General features: G+C 40.1%; 4 protein-coding genes across 9 annotated transcripts; 1 reads left to right on the top strand and 3 right to left on the bottom strand.

Annotated features, from left to right (window-relative positions):
• Window positions 1-86: 86 nt before the first annotated feature.
• On the bottom strand, window positions 87-6,695 carry LOC139812436 (protein Aster-B). Of its 3 annotated transcripts, XM_071777249.1 has the most exons (14): window positions 6,350-6,694; window positions 6,006-6,095; window positions 5,604-5,880; window positions 5,327-5,525; window positions 4,870-5,150; window positions 3,955-4,107; window positions 3,371-3,551; window positions 2,898-3,056; window positions 2,281-2,402; window positions 2,015-2,207; window positions 1,349-1,573; window positions 1,059-1,212; window positions 858-978; window positions 87-539 (listed from the first exon to the last, which is right to left on the bottom strand). In XM_071777249.1, the coding sequence occupies exons 2-14, from the start codon at window positions 6,050-6,052 to the stop codon at window positions 408-410; spliced, it is 2,244 nt and encodes a 747-aa protein (XP_071633350.1). In that variant the 5' UTR covers window positions 6,053-6,095; window positions 6,350-6,694; the 3' UTR covers window positions 87-407. The 3 variants fall into 3 exon arrangements, with proteins under 3 accessions (XP_071633350.1, XP_071633352.1, XP_071633351.1); XM_071777250.1 differs by having other exon boundaries at window positions 460-539; window positions 830-978; window positions 6,006-6,695; XM_071777251.1 differs by lacking the exon at window positions 2,898-3,056 and having other exon boundaries at window positions 6,006-6,695.
• A 506-nt stretch (window positions 6,696-7,201) lies between these two features.
• LOC139812446 (18S rRNA aminocarboxypropyltransferase-like) lies at window positions 7,202-9,194 on the bottom strand. 3 transcript variants are annotated; one of them, XM_071777275.1, is made up of 5 exons: window positions 9,176-9,194; window positions 8,142-8,360; window positions 7,914-8,077; window positions 7,435-7,822; window positions 7,202-7,354 (listed from the first exon to the last, which is right to left on the bottom strand). In XM_071777275.1, exons 2-5 carry the CDS (start codon window positions 8,272-8,274, stop codon window positions 7,245-7,247), a joined length of 795 nt encoding a protein of 264 aa, XP_071633376.1. In that variant the 5' UTR covers window positions 8,275-8,360; window positions 9,176-9,194; the 3' UTR covers window positions 7,202-7,244. The 3 variants fall into 3 exon arrangements, with proteins under 3 accessions (XP_071633376.1, XP_071633377.1, XP_071633375.1); XM_071777276.1 differs by lacking the exon at window positions 9,176-9,194 and adding an exon at window positions 8,932-9,085; XM_071777274.1 differs by lacking the exon at window positions 9,176-9,194 and having other exon boundaries at window positions 8,142-8,747.
• Window positions 9,110-13,963, top strand: Gtpbp1 (GTP-binding protein 1). 2 transcript variants are annotated; one of them, XM_071777256.1, is made up of 11 exons: window positions 9,110-9,246; window positions 10,109-10,449; window positions 10,540-10,651; window positions 10,751-10,931; window positions 11,024-11,202; window positions 11,278-11,430; window positions 11,521-11,770; window positions 11,865-12,009; window positions 12,083-12,401; window positions 12,478-12,749; window positions 12,899-13,963. In XM_071777256.1, exons 2-11 carry the CDS (start codon window positions 10,345-10,347, stop codon window positions 13,079-13,081), a joined length of 1,899 nt encoding a protein of 632 aa, XP_071633357.1. In that variant the 5' UTR covers window positions 9,110-9,246; window positions 10,109-10,344; the 3' UTR covers window positions 13,082-13,963. The 2 variants fall into 2 exon arrangements, with proteins under 2 accessions (XP_071633357.1, XP_071633356.1); XM_071777255.1 differs by lacking the exon at window positions 9,110-9,246 and adding an exon at window positions 9,286-9,438.
• A 262-nt stretch (window positions 13,964-14,225) lies between these two features.
• Window positions 14,226-15,596, bottom strand: Med9 (mediator complex subunit 9). Its single transcript, XM_071777283.1, has 3 exons — window positions 15,439-15,596; window positions 14,579-14,684; window positions 14,226-14,517 (listed from the first exon to the last, which is right to left on the bottom strand). Exons 1-3 carry the CDS (start codon window positions 15,537-15,539, stop codon window positions 14,377-14,379), a joined length of 348 nt encoding a protein of 115 aa, XP_071633384.1. The 5' UTR covers window positions 15,540-15,596; the 3' UTR covers window positions 14,226-14,376.
• Between the last annotated feature and the right edge of the window lie 190 nt (window positions 15,597-15,786).

Consider the following 15,786-nt stretch of genomic DNA (forward strand, 5'->3'; position numbering starts at 1 on the left):
CTTTCACGTTACACCGGTCCTGTAAATGTCACGTTAAGAGTCATTTACTCTTGGAAAATTGCAAAGAACTTCGATCTCACAAAAGGTTGTTCTAAAAATTATCTATTATTTTCCATAACATTATTTCACAGTGCCTAAATAGAAGCGCGTTTACACATTTAGTATAACTATACAATTCAAGTAAATGTTCATGTTAACTTTAACATAATGCCCTATAATTAATTCATTTTGTACACATAGTATATGGAGAGCAATAATCGCAAACTCCAAAATAATAGTAGGAAGAATACATATACATAATAATGGTTCCTAAATGCTATCGCGCAAAAAGATTTTACCGATAAATTTCGAATTAATATTTTATACACAAATACGTTCGTATACAATTACTTAACGTATATAGATTTTTACATTTCCGACTTGCCTCGCCGTTCTGTATGTGCATTAAGACTCTTTAAGTTCGGCTTTAATACGGAGAACATCTTTTCCGTTGCAGTGGGATGAATGCTCATTTGTAGCTCCGTTAAAGATTCTTCTGTCTTTTAAAGCAAGCATAAAATATGAATGTCAAGAACAGTCTATAGAATATACAGAATGCGGAAAAATTATTCGGATAAATTTCGAACTTATTCAAATCTAAGAGAAAACTAAAAGCAAAAAAAAATTGTTATCTCTGTTTAAAAAATCTCTTTGTGTACATATTGTATTAATAGATTTATAGATTTGTGGAAAAAAAAAGATTTTTGTCTCAATTGAATAACTAATATTGTTTTGCACTTTGTGACTAATTTTTCCGCACGCGATATTTGTATCGTTAAATTCATTATACTTTTTTTAAGTCATCGTCTGAGCCTTACTTGTCTAAGCAATTGTGCAGCTGTGTGCAAAACCCTTTGCCATTTTCTCATCTCTACGTTGTGCAAGCTCTCCTGCTGTTGCAAAAGGTTAATCCAATCTTCTTCAGTCTTTGGCGTATTTCTGAAAAGCAGGAAGGCACATTATAATACATATAAAAGAACGGTACTCTCCCCTATGTAAAAGAAATCGACAATACATACTTGAGTACATGTAAGTCCATGATGGTGTACGCAGCAGCTTCTTCCAATCCCCATAGTTTATAATATAGCAAACCATTAATCACCATTAAACATAGTACAGCGACTAGCAGCATTGAGCTGAGAATTATGTTAGTATCGCTCCTAGTATTAGCAGCTGTACGGAAGAGAAAACATGTACATTGAATTCACACTATATAACATTGCGAGTATAACAGAAAAATATGGTGTTATTACTGTGTAGTATCGTAGATAATACACAGAAGTATAATAGAAAAATATTGTATTATTACTGTGAATGTGCGGCGAGTTAGAGGGAGAAATTTGATGATTCGCAGATATATGCTCGGACGCGTGTGTCTGCAATGTAGCGCCTACACCCGCCGCGCGTCGTCGTTTTCTCGTTTTTCTCTTTAAACCTCCGTTTCCATTACCTTCCTCGGACTCCACCGTCAACGCTTTTATCAAACTATTGGTATATTCTTCCAACCCCGCCCAGCAGTTCTTTTCAATCACACCTATTTTTTTCGGAAACAAAATACGCCAGTTTATTCTTCAATATCTTATCGTGTGTACGTCAAATATTTCGCGTCTTGGAATGACGAGTATTATAATTCAAGAAACGTAAACTTTTGATAAATATAAGAAATCGAAAAGCTCAACTAAATTTATAAAACTATAAGAAAATAATGTTTACGTGTCAAGGAATTATCACGTCGGTAAGCTGATTACAGACTATCTTTCATAGAATCAATGTCTTTAGTATAACAAAAAAACAGATTAGATTCCAGATAAGATTCATAACGCTAAATCTTATCCGCGAAAATAATTTAAAAACAAGTTCGTACCTTCAACTTTTAAATCCGTATCTAATTTGCAATCTTCTAGAAATTTTATCGAATTATAATACTCTCTTTTTCCTCAAACTGCGATTTATAGTCTTTAATTTTGAAACTTACTTTTCACAAAACCCCATACACTCTTTTTATATTTGATTTGTGAATAAATCACAAGACTTGTCTCGTTATCGGAAATACTGTTCATACAATAGTGCGTGGAAACACTGAAGGAATCGGCATAAGGTATTCCGGCATTAGCGCTGTCTACATCGATGCAATAAAGATGACCTGGTCTACTACATGGCAACATCACCTGTATAAAATGTCGTATTAAAAAAAAGCATAATATGTATGACATAAATTATTAAATAGAATTTTATTTTTACCTGGGTCTCTGTAACTTGGCAAGTTCTCGGACCAATAGCTTGGGTTAAGCACATCGTGTACGAAAGAGTTCTCATCTTTTGTCCAGTTTGACTGTTTTGCGTCCAGGCAGATTGTATTAAATCTACACAAGTGAAAACATTAGAAACAGGCAATAAAAATAAATTTATATTATTTATACGGTGCATATATACATATATGTACATATATAACGTTATACATATAAATAATATGTTAGCAACTATGAATTAAAGTTTATTTTTACAAACCATTTTAAATCCACATTTGAAAAAGACGGAGATTGTATTAACAAAGTGGAGAGAAAGAGAATGAGAAAGAGAAAGAGTGAGAAGAGATTATATAATACATAGGCTGCTTCCGATATTCACTATCAGTACTGAAAATCTATATTTTTTATATTTTACGTCACATATACCATAAATTTTCAGTACTGACAGTCGCTGGCAGTAAATATCGGAATGCAACCATAATCTCTATTTTAAAAACGTGGCTTCAAAACGATTTTGAAACAAGCTTTTTAATATACTTTGAAATATCCTGAAATGTGGATGCATTCTTTAACGTGACAGACGTGATAACGGAATTATTATCTTGTTACCAATAGTTTTGCGAGAGGTATGAAAATCTAAGAAGAATTTCGAATTCGTGAAGAGCAGAGTGAACAGCTGGTCGATGTAGATAGGCAATGTTGCTTTGTTAACTTGCCGACCTTCATGCAGAGAGGTACAGACCATGGTGCTCCGTATGTTCATTTTCACTGGAACAAGCATTATCATGACCGCGTTACGTGCTGTCATTCGTAATTCAACAAGATGAATAGCATTTATAAATTTTCAGACAGGTCCCGATTTCTTATCAAAGTGTCACACGACATATCTTGTTTCCATTTGTGCATTATATATCTTATTATCAGCGGTTTAAGAGTTAGTTCGCCAGAAAAATAAATTTAATGTTAATATTTACAAAAGAGCCTAAAAGTAATGCAGATGCACACAATATTTATTTACTAAACTACTTGGATTGGGAAGATATTTTTATAATTAAGTTGAAGAATCGTCTGAGACTACTTACAGGCATGTTTCTCAGCCTCGCTTTCCGTTGTGTCACTTAAATCCGTTGGATCGAGAACAGGTTCGGGCTTAGGTATTGACGGAGCTGGTGGCAGAACCTGGGGTTCAGTAATTGAAGAAGGCTCAGCAGGAACAGGATCCGCGGTTGGAGATGATGTATTTTCCATAGCGACTGCTTCGTTCTTTATTTTTATTAAATAGAAAAGGAATTTAAAATAATGTTGATGTTTAGAAACTAGATATTTTTAATCGTACAAATTTCGATTTATACACAGATATATAAGTTTATCTTCTTCAATTTACGTTAAGAGTTTATTAATCTACGAGATCCAAAATCAGTAAAAAATATTAAGCTGTAATACAAAAAAATTTGTCGCATTTATCAAATACATTTTAGATCATTTTAACAATTTGTGTTAATCAAATTTGCCATCGTTGTTTCAATACATTTTCTCCATAGAAATTTTTTCAGTAGATATACGAAAATGGAGCTATTATCCTCTCAATATACATTAATAACATAACACATGACAATCTCTCAAAAAACAATATTATTTAACAGTTTATAAATATTGTCAGGCTTACCTCGGAGAAGGATTCTACAGAAAGGCGAGTTGTTAACTTGTCGTCGTCTCCCACAGGTAACGGCGGCACATAATCTTCGTCATCAGACGTCAAGCCTAATTCATCACCGTAGCAGGTATGCACAAGCTGCCACATTTCAGCCATACTCATTGGCTGAAAATATAGCAATAGTCGAATTTTTTGTTTGGAAAAAAGGAAAACGTTAAGAGTACGAAATATGTCTTCATAACGTCCGATTAATGCTCACAGAAATACGTTCTTAGAAATAGAACAAAATATTGATGGCTTTTTCTAGATATTGCAGATAAAAAGACAAATATCGTTTCTCAAATAATACATATACACTCAATAACTGAAATGTACCTCGTATGAAGTACATCGAATTACTAAAGCAGACTCGGTATACTCAGTGTTATCAATGTTATTGTAGCCAAAGTGTACTGAGAATTATTCAAGGTGTTCCAAGAAAATATCAGTTTATCAAGTGTTAGCAAAAACGCGCTATAACGCGAGCCGATTGAATGGGGTAACACAAAGCCAGGTCTTACTATATAGTCCATTCGAAGTATCTCTACTTTAATTTATTTTAATTAAGAAATAAATTCTCTGAAAATCTAAAGGTTTTTTATCCAATGCCATTCTAAAATTTCCAGATATTATTTATGAATGTATCTCGACATAAGAATATTTTTTTCGAGAGATGAAGATTTTCTCAAAATAAAATCTTACAGTAAAAAATCTTGAATTAAGTCCACCTTTATATAGATGATCTATAATTCCCTTTTTACGTACATATCTTTCAATTCTTCTAACATTTTTCCTCTTACGCGCGACATGTAAAATTATAAATAAGAATTCTAACGCAAATTACAAATCATCTAAAGTGGACTTCAGTTATATACGATATACGCATACCTCGCCAATAAGAGCATTTTGCCAAACACGAAATAACATCACATATGTTTTATCTCTCGCTCCAAACGACGTTAGGAAGAACTTGTCAGTCACGGTGCATATCAGGATGGCATTTGGAATGACAAGCGCAGTTTTCTCTTTGGTAATAGATGTAACGTCTTTCCAACGTAGGGAGACCAGTGTCTCCCACATAAAGATATTAGCATAAAAACACACATAATTCTGAGACACATAAAGTCTACCGTGTACCAATATCTCACGCTGCAGGGCACAAGAATAATCTAAAAGTCACAAAACTAGATTAATTAAATCGTGGAATGTTAAGTATTGTGTTGTCACGATCGCGTGGACATAAACGGACGTGAAGTTAGTTCGAGTACAAGTGTCTCGTAAGGAATACAAATGTCCCATAATACAATTCCTCGTAGGAGAGAACATTCTTAAAAACATTACTTACCTACCACCAATCTCTCATCGTCAGGCACATCTTTAAATATTCGCCTAAAGTCCTCGGAGCGAGATTTATAAGTTGGATAAAGTACATTGTACCAAGAAGACTTCTTTTTGCTCCGATCGCTGCTACGTGCCTCTTTTTTACTCTCATGAGTCGAACTCTTGTTGAGGTCAGCTGAGTCGGACGATCTACTTATTATATCCTGTAACATTTATACAAAATATATTATACGAGTCCTCGTCGAGAAATGCATCAGGTATGTGCTTCGGTATATGTGTACCTGCTGATCGTCTGACTTGTTTGCGCGGAACGACTCCTTAATGGCAGAATCGGAGTTCAATCTGGAATACTCTCGCCTGGAGTGGGCTCTCGGGCTGGGACGCGGGGATAGATTGGGACTGGACACGGGGCTGTTACGATCGACGCCGGTGTTGGCGGACGTCTCCTGTGCGTTCTCGTTTCCTAAATTTGTCGTGCCCTGATTGCTCAGACCGGAAGAATTGATGCTGCTGATCACTTCGTGGCTGGATATCAAGAGATTCTCCACAGATTTGTTCCTGTTTACAACAGAGAGAGAAAGAAGCAGTGGATCAGGGATCAAATAATGCTTTATGTGACCGGGTATTCTCGTGGTGCATCATGCGAAATTTACTGCTCGGGAAGTCGACGATTAGGTACGTACATGCTTGACGCCGAGTGCCTCTGCGTCGTCTCCGTCTCGTAGTGCATAACAAATCACGCGGCGTTAGCGTCCACGCATTCGTGGCCGGAGCTGTCAAACATCGAAAGCTTTTGAGAGAGTGGCTCTCCTCTGGGACGCGAGGTCTAAAGTCGAATAGGCGTTACGCGAAAAGAGGGTAGGCTTCACCGGGTTACTGGGGGAGGGAGGGGAGGAGACGGAATAGTAGCGGCAATTTGTAGCGTGATACAAGCGTTGTGCGTGTTCGGTTAGTTATGCGTTTAGTTGGCGGCGAGGAGGAGCGTTTTTTTTTATCCGCGCGCCGGACTATTGGTGCTTGCGCCTACCGCGATAAGAGCGACACATTTCAGATAAGGGGCGGCCGCGCGTCGTCGCCGTGTCAGGCATCACCCGCTTCATATCGCGGCGGCGGTCGCACGACCGCGGCCGTCGGACATCGTCGTCACTGGTCGTCACACTCGTCACTTGCGCTTCGTCGGACCTTGGTCTTTCTCCTCCCGTTCCCGCGTTATCGGTTATCGCGTGAGGAAAAAAATATGAGTCTCTCCCTCCCTCGCCCGCGTACACACACGCCACAAAGGCACAATCGTCACGCACGTCGCGCACGAAAGTGCTGCGGTACCGTACTGCACCGTACTTGACCCGCGTACTGTCGATCACGGAGCATGGAATTACATGGAATGACGGGGGATGTCGGGCATGACCAAGCGCACGCTCGCTACAGACGCTACATTCAAAAAAGCGCAACGGTCGAGCGATCGGCGCGCGCGCGCGCCGGCCGGCCGACCAATCGTCGGCTACCGGAGACGCAACGTGCGACCGACGCCGATTGGACGATCTCGCGTAGACGCGACGGATTGGCGGGTCAGATCGCCGCCGAATACGACTCGAATCCATGGCGAAATGCTCCGATTTTATTTTCTAAATTCTGTATTTTCTCCTGCATTCTATACTGGCAATTACACAACGTATTCTTTTTTTGTAGGGCTTAGGCTGCGGTTCACTTGACGCTACAAATGCTTCGAAGCATTCCTCTTCTCTTTTCTTTCAATGAAGAAAGAAGGAGAAGAACGCTCCATAGAATTTGTAGCGTCAAGTGGACCGCAGCCTTAGAAATCTTATATATATTTTTTAAACTGGCACCGCGATCCTGGTGGTTGGAAATTCAAAATAAAGAATTTTGTTAAAAAGTCAAATATCTTTAATTAGTACGCTATATTATTACACTTTTATATCGCCTAATTTCTCAGTTGCTTCCGCTACCGCATTCCCGTCCTTCTCTTCCTTCTCCTCTTCGGACTCCGTATCGCTTTGCGGAAAATCAGGAAGCGCTAAGAACAAATGTATAATGATATCAGGATAAAAATTAATCGATAGAGGACGGAAAGAGGATTGTTAAATATATCCTTACCAAGTCTATCTAATTTCTCTTGCCAGGCATTCTTCAGATATTCCTCCTGTGTAGCGATCACTTCTTTGCTGCTCGCGCAGCGAGCATACTTCTCCAACAGCTCGCCGTTCAACTCAAGAAACGCGTGTCCCCACGAGAACTTTCCGAGATAGAGATTGGCCTCGTCCGGAAATCCCGTTATAATCAAAGTAGCCGCTATAGCTTCGACGCAGCTCAGCTGACAAGGTTTCCCGTAGTTTATCGGATTGGCGGCGACTAAGAACGGCAGTAGGCGAGGATGGGGTGTCTTCATTCTATTGAAGGGAGTGTCGTCTAGGCGCGCCCAGCTGCAATCCACGACCGCGCAGCCGTACTCCCGTACAATGTCGCAATCTGTCGGGCTCACGCACTGTAACGTCACGCGAAACAACATTGTCGTGAAAGTCTTTACAAAACAAGGCCGAGTATCGGTAACATTTGTCCGTTCGTTCACTGGCTACCTTATCGCTGATCGGAGTGAGACACAAGCCTGGGAAACGAGCGCCCAGTCGCAGGATCTTTATCAATCCGTGTCTGGCGAGCTTCCTTCCGGAACACTTCTTGGGATCGCAGTGCTCCATGTCCCACATAGCCACGGGAAACTGGACCGACCGCTCGTTGACCTCTGCAAATTCAGACCGAGGTCGTTAAAGCGCCAAATCTCGGCAAGGGTTTGCGACCCGCCTAACCTGCCTCGTCGTCTTCGTCGAGTTCCTCGGATTCCTCGCCGCTCTCCCGATAGTGCTTTTGCTCCTTGCCGAGTACGCGACGGGGTCTCCTCTCCAACAATTTGTTCTTGTTCCTCTTCCTACGTCCCGACATCTTTCCGGTCGGGAGTGCTCAGGAAAATACGCTGGATTAACTCCGGATATGTTATTTCTCCAACATATGAGCGTAACGTGTATAACCTATAACCAGCGCATGTGCGATAAGATTAAAAAGAGCGAGAGTGAGACCGAGGGCCAGTTTAAAACAATTTAACGGGTTAAAAGTTTGATTCCAAATTGAGAAGAAGGTTCGATTATGACGTTTGTATTATTTATAACATATGATCTTGATCAACAACAAGTCAATTTCCTCGTACGCGACACGCGACACGTGACTCACGGCACTCACGCCGATTCATACGAACGCGACTTCAAACTACGCTTCGCGTGAAGTCAGGCGCAATCGATACGTACAGTACATACATACTCGAAATATATATGTAACGCGTCGCATATATATACTCCTACGTCGACTCGAAAAATCAAGACTTTTTTCGATTTCTCTTTTTTTCTAATTCTTTAGAATTAGAAAGGGATAAAAAGTCGTGCCGAGATCAAGATTAATCTACGTCAAATAAAAATGAACATATTTCTATCGATGTAATTAACTTAAATCTCGCTTAACTTATTTTTTTTTTAATAAGAGAGTTAGAAAAAGTAAGAAATTAATCTACGTTGGTAGAAGTGGACATAAAAAGTCGTATTCGCGCACCTGAGTAAAGGATCATTAACGCAAATCTAAAAAAATAGCGACCGCGTTCCTTATTGACGCTGGGCTAATGTATAATCAAGGAAAGAAACGCCGCGGATTTGCAGAGATATTGCGTCGCCGTGAAAAACGCGATAGACACCGCAGAGAACGCGGAAACGCGAGGTGCCCGCGTGCGCGTGACGAAATAACAGCCGATCGGACGACGATCGGTCCCTTTCACCCGCGATTGGTCCCACCGTCTTACGTAAAAGCACGATCGAGTTATCCGCGTGTTTCGAGTTTTATCCACTGGTTTCAAGTGTTCACCTCTCTCGCGTATGTATGTACACAAATAAAATACACATACAGACTGCGCGCAACACGCACACGTATAATCATTGACAGCAGCCCGCAGGCGCACCGCCGCGCCGACGCGACGACTTGTCACTTGTCACGTCAGTTCGCTCGAAATCGCAACGGCGCGAGCGTTTGCGTTCACGTCTTCTCTCTCTCTTTTCTTTCTAACAGGTAAATACATCCCTTTAAACTGCATTAAACGCGCAAACGGAGCGCCGGAGATGACGGGTCGCGAATGCTCGCGGATTCATCTCGAATTCGTCTCGCCACGGAGAGAGGAGAGGAGACTCGCACGCGTGTCTCGTCTCGTCTACGAGGAGCTCGAGGAGTCGCGGTATACCCCCTCGCGATGGAGGAGAGCGAAAAGCTTCGCATCCCTTCTTCCCCTTCGAGGGATCCTTCTTGCGAATCGCTTCTCATTCCGGGCGCACTCGACGTCCTTTATCGTCCCCTCCCGGTGCGCAACAATATGTTGTCACCCGAGTTACACAATCCGCTCTCACCTGGCAAAGGCTCGAGCGATATAAACGTGCGCTATGTGTGGGACACCAGGATCAGGTGATAGTGGATGCGCGTACGCGTCCACTTTTTTTTAATGTTTTCGAGACAGGTAGTGGGTTATTTTTTTCCTCCTACGTGCGTTTCCCCGCGTTTCATCTTCTCGTTACGATCCTTGAGAGAGGAACAGAGCCTGGTCGGAACGATACGAGCGGCGATCAGCGTTACGCCAAATGAGGCAACGATCATCGGAGTCGTGTGAATCGTATATGAGTTCGGCTGATGAAATCCTTGTTGTGGTTCAAGGGCGAGTGTTATCTTAATGCTCAATGTGTCGTTGCAGATGACGAGGATGGGCCGGAGCAGCGTCTGAGCGTCGGATCCCGCCCCGAAGCGAAATTTCCAAGTGCCCACAGTTATGTACATGCGAGTGCTGGCGGTCTATGGGAAAAGATTCGGTTTTAAATACTGGAAGATGTCCGATACGTGCATACAGGAGCGATAGATAATCGGACGAGCTGCCACGAGGAAATATACGGACTGTTGAACTTATCGGAGTGTGCACCCCCGTTGGATACTATGTCGGGCGCTGGGCCTATCATATCGCAAACCATCGCTCATCTGGAGAAGGAGAAGGAGCACGGGCCTGTCCCGACCGCAGATTACTCCAGCATCAGAGGCAAGGTATGTCGGGACGCTTATTCTATCCTAAGTCACCTCTCCTGGATAAGTTTTACAATATCTCTTAAGAATGTGGATTACTGTGAATTCTAGAACGTCTTGGTCAGTCCGTCTGAGGATCAGTACGAACTGTTACTGAGGAGGCTGAAAGAAAGGATTCAGGATGGAGGCAGCGAGACGATCTTTGACATTGGCATCGCTGAAGGTCAGTACCGGAAAAGATATATTGAAAAAAAAAGGTATATGCGTGATCATTGCTGGATACGTTGCTGCATTAAACTTTTTGTCTATGCGATGCTCTCAGATGGATCCGAGGACGGATTGAAGGAAGATGAGTACGAAGCATCGGTTGCCACTTTACAGTCTCTTGCCGCGACATTGGAGGCGGACTGCGTGCTTCTACGTCAGAGTAAAGCAGACCACGGTCTAACGGGACAGTATCTAGTGAGGAGACGTTTAGATCGACAGGATTTCTTAGAGATCAGGTTTGTAGTTAATAATATAGTTTTTGGATCGCTCGATAGTGTACACCTAGCTGTAAGAGGAATTATATATGCTGTAAAATAACTGTTCATAGGGTTGCTGTGGTCGGTAATGTGGATGCTGGTAAATCTACTCTATTGGGAGTACTGACTCACGGTGAACTTGACAATGGACGAGGATTGGCGCGTCAGAAATTATTCCGCCACAAGCACGAGGCTGAAACAGGACGGACTAGCTCTGTGGGCAACGATATACTTGGATTCGATAGCGTTGGTGAGTGATCGGCTCTCCTTTGCGCACTTTATGTGATTATTCATCTATACTATTAGCGTCATTATATATTTACAGGTAACGTAGTTAATAAGCCTGAGCACGGGTCATTGGATTGGGTGAAGATATGTGAGAAATCCTCCAAAGTAATTACATTTATCGATCTCGCCGGTCACGAGAGGTATTTGAAGACGACTGTCTTTGGAATGACGGGACACGCTCCAGATTTCGGTAAAAATACACATTGTATAGTTATTGTAACTACAGTAAAATCTGGAAGCGAGTCAGAATAAATTAATGAAGATATTTCCTTTATTCCAGGTATGCTAATGATCGGAGCAAACGCCGGTATTGTAGGGATGACTAAAGAACATTTGGGACTTGCCTTAGCGTTGTCCGTACCGGTATTCGTTGTCGTGACGAAAATCGATATGTGCCCGCCGAATGTTCTGCAAGAAAATCTGAAGCTGTTGATAAGGATTCTGAAATCGCCTGGTTGCAGGAAGGTCCCGGTTACAGTGAAGACTCCCGACGACGTGGTAGTTAGCGCTACTAATTTTGTCTCAGAACGGTTAGTTCGATATATCATCAGAATTCTATGTGAAAAAAGGAAGAAAAGTACTAGAATGATATTTATAAAATAATGCGATATTTGTTTCGTACAGGTTGTGTCCAATATTTCAAGTGTCCAACGTGTCTGGCGAAAATCTAAATCTTCTTAAGATGTTTCTCAACTTATTGACTGCGAGAATTACTAGTCACGATGATGAACCTGCTGAGTTTCAAATAGACGACACATATTCCGTGCCGGTACGTACATCATATTACATAAATCTTTTTCGAGTATACGACAAGAATGTATTATGAGAATTGAAAATTACAGGGAGTCGGTACGGTAGTGTCCGGTACAACTTTAAAGGGTATCATAAAGTTAAATGACACGTTGCTATTGGGACCCGATCCGCTCGGTCGTTTTACACCTATAACCGTCAAAAGTATCCATCGAAAGAGGATGCCTGTCCGCGAAGTGAGAGGTGGGCAGACGGCTAGTTTTGCTCTGAAAAAGATTAAACGATCGCACATTCGCAAGGGTATGGTAATGGTCGCACCTGCACTTAATCCACAGGCCTGTTGGGAATTCGAAGGTGAAATTTTGGTCCTGCATCATCCTACAACAATTAGCTCCCGTTATCAAGCTATGGGTAATTATCGTTTTGGATGATTATTGTTGATACCCTCATCTCTCGTATAAATAAAAGATTCCCAAAATTATTGCAGTACATTGTGGCAGTATAAGGCAAACCGCTTCTATATTGTCAATGTCTCAGGATTGTCTAAGAACAGGCGACAAAGCCTTAGTACACTTTAGATTTATCAAACATCCTGAGTACATAAAACCTGGACAGAGAATGGTCTTCAGAGAAGGTCGTACTAAAGCAGTAGGAAATGTAGTGAAACTTATACCGCATTCGAATAGTATAACTACGCAGGCATCCAGAATTAATAAGCCGAATAAAACATCGCAGAGTCGGCAGAATGCGAACTTGCAGGTATCTATGCTGTACTTGATATAAAAATTTAAATGATCATTGTCTAACATTTTATTTGTCGTTCCTTCAATTCGCATAATTATGTAAAAACTTTTACTATTTTTATTAGTTTTACAGAAATATAACAACGAATAATTTTGCTGTTTTAGGCACTGGAAATAACCGAAACTGATTCAATGATTGAAGCACAAACAGCTAAACAGGAAAACATGCCGCAGAAATCTGGGCTGAATCAGAATAAGAAAGGCAGAGGTCGAAGAGGGGGACGATCTCATAACGCTATCAATAGTATTCAGCCTTTAACAGAGCAGAACCCACCTGCAAAAGTGTAAGAGCCGTCAGTGTACAAAGAACACATAATTAGTGTTCTTATAACTTTCTGCTACATATGAGTTTCTCAAAATGTGATCTATAACATAAGATATGAAATTATCGTATTCTTTAACAAAAATTTTCTTTTCCTGATAGAAAAAAACTACACCCTATAGACTGTGTAGGAACCCCTATTCTCTATAAACTTATTAGAACACATCAGATACTACAAATTTATTGCAGTACAATTTTTCATGTTTCGACTACTTTAATCATATTAAAAAGATATTCTTTTAATAACGTGACAAGATATAAATCGGTATCTAAAAATTAAAAATTATTTATAAATTATTTTTGTAAAAGGCGTATGCGTATCTTAAGCCAATATCATACACAGATGAATTCAATATCAGGAAATACATGACACACGTGTGTATCGATACATATACATTTGTACAAGAGATTATGCAAATTCTTTTTATTAACGCTTCTAGAATTTAATAAAGATAAAACTTGAAATATGGCCAATGCTGTGTATATCGTAATAATCCATCTTGTATGATAATTGATTAATATCAAGAGAATATAATCACATTATACTTCGTTCAACCTTGTAATACATTTTGCAATTTCAAGCAGAGCTGTATCATACTATATTTCAAATATATAAAAAAAAAAGAAAATTTTCCATTGTATCATACATATGTATATTCCCTAATAAATCACTCACGTGCTGCTGATTACGGAGAGAAAAAAATATATTTCTTTCACAAATTCAAGTCATTTCTATATAATGGAGCATATAATTGAACACTTATTTATTATAAGTTGTACATATTGCTAAAACATTGTGATCAGAAATGTATTAAATAAATGAAAATCTTGTTTTACTACATAGAAAATTTTACAAGTTTCATAATCCTTCACAGTGACAAAAATTACTTAACAATTCTCATCGCTGTTCAATCTGAATACAAGAACCGTATGTAAGGTTTGGCAAATAAATTTATATGATCTACAAATCGGCTATTTCTTAAACTTATTTTTTTCTTCTTCTAATTGTCGCTTTAATTGGTTTGCGATATCTCTCAGCTGTTTAATAAAGTCTTGTGGACTAGAGATAGGGCGGCGCGTCCCGTTAATCATACCTGCTCTAATTAGTACGTACACTACAAATTGTGCGGTTTGTCTTATTGGTTTAGATTCTGCTAACTTATTAATTAAGTTTTCATTATTTAATAGGTACCGGAAGAGAGCTCTTAGAGGCATCCTCGAAAATTATTTTTCTATATATCCTCGCAGACACATGCGCGCTTTATACTTTCGGTATCTCGAACGTGCACGTGTTACGATATTTCAATAGAAGTTCACGCTTCAGTCTTAATTGCTTGCGCAAAGTCTCGAGCTTTTGCAGCTGTTCTTCCTTGCTATATTCTATCCCGGGTAATCTCTTGATCTGCAAAAAGTGTAACAGTGTCATATCGAGCATCTCTTGGGCAGAAGAATACTACTCTTACCTGCGACCTTGCGGAGTCTAGCTTCTTCTGTAATTCTAAGATCTTGTGGCTGGTGTCCTGCGACTCCTTTGCCTTTTGCGTAGTGTCATGCGGATCTTTCTCGACGCTAAAAATCACAACTAACAGCACCATCTTATGTAAATACATCGGAGATATAAACATTCATGTATCCACATTTAATTGACAATCCACGTATTGTTTCTATCCGTTGCGCATTATTGCACAGAGCGTTCCTGAAACGCTTGGATAAACCTCTCAGGAATTTCAGTTATATAGTTATTGAGTATTGTCAAGTAAGAGAACAAGTGTTTGCAGATTTACGCTCATGTGACATCACTCTAATTAATGGAATATATTGATGGAGTTTGATCAAACATTTCAGAAATAGCCTATGTTTGGCGACTCAACCATCATTCTTATGAATTTTTACAATTATTTGATATCTTTGAGTATGTATAGCTAAAGTATCTCTACATATAACACGAGTGCAGATAATGCAGAAAACAAACTGAATCGCTACGAGAATGTTTGCCCTTTTCCTCTTGAAGCTATGTCTCAATTTATAGCCGCTTGCGCAACCACCGTTATGTATTTTGCATTTATTTTTTACGAGTAGGTATAATTGTTTCCACATTGCAGCGAACAACTCGAATATGAAGAAGCGACAGAAATGCAATAAAAAACGCGGTTAATATCTTGGAAGTCCTCAAAGGAAAAAAAAGAAACTTTTTTTTTCTAAACTTTATAAAAGCGACGTTGAGAAAATTTTGATCCAGGTCGATTTGAGGTTATGTGATCATCTTGAACGTTGACGACTCGCCCGAGCATGGGAACCAGGAGGGATCGTCGGGAATACGTACCTGCGAATAATCTCGTAAATGAGCGGCAATATTTCTACGTCTAGATCGTCAACGGTGAATTGGGTCCTCAGCGAAACGTCCTCCGACTCCACCGCCTCCATTGTGTCGGGAACATGACAGATAAGAGATGTGTTCTTTGTAGCTGCACCACGTCATACTTTCTGCACTTGAGGTACAAATAGACACGTGATTGGACGTCGGCGCGGCGTCGGGAAAAAATCTAAACAATTTGACAAGTTATAATTAGATTTAATTGTTTCTTGCACTAATGTTGCACTTTCTGCGTTAAAAAAGGAATAGTGTATGTATAATTAGATGTCAGAGAGGAGAAGAGGGAGAAAAGGAACA

The sequence above is a fragment of the Temnothorax longispinosus genome, chromosome 4 (genome assembly GCF_030848805.1).
Source record: "Temnothorax longispinosus isolate EJ_2023e chromosome 4, Tlon_JGU_v1, whole genome shotgun sequence".
In the NCBI taxonomy this organism is placed as follows: Eukaryota; Metazoa; Arthropoda; class Insecta; order Hymenoptera; family Formicidae; genus Temnothorax; species Temnothorax longispinosus.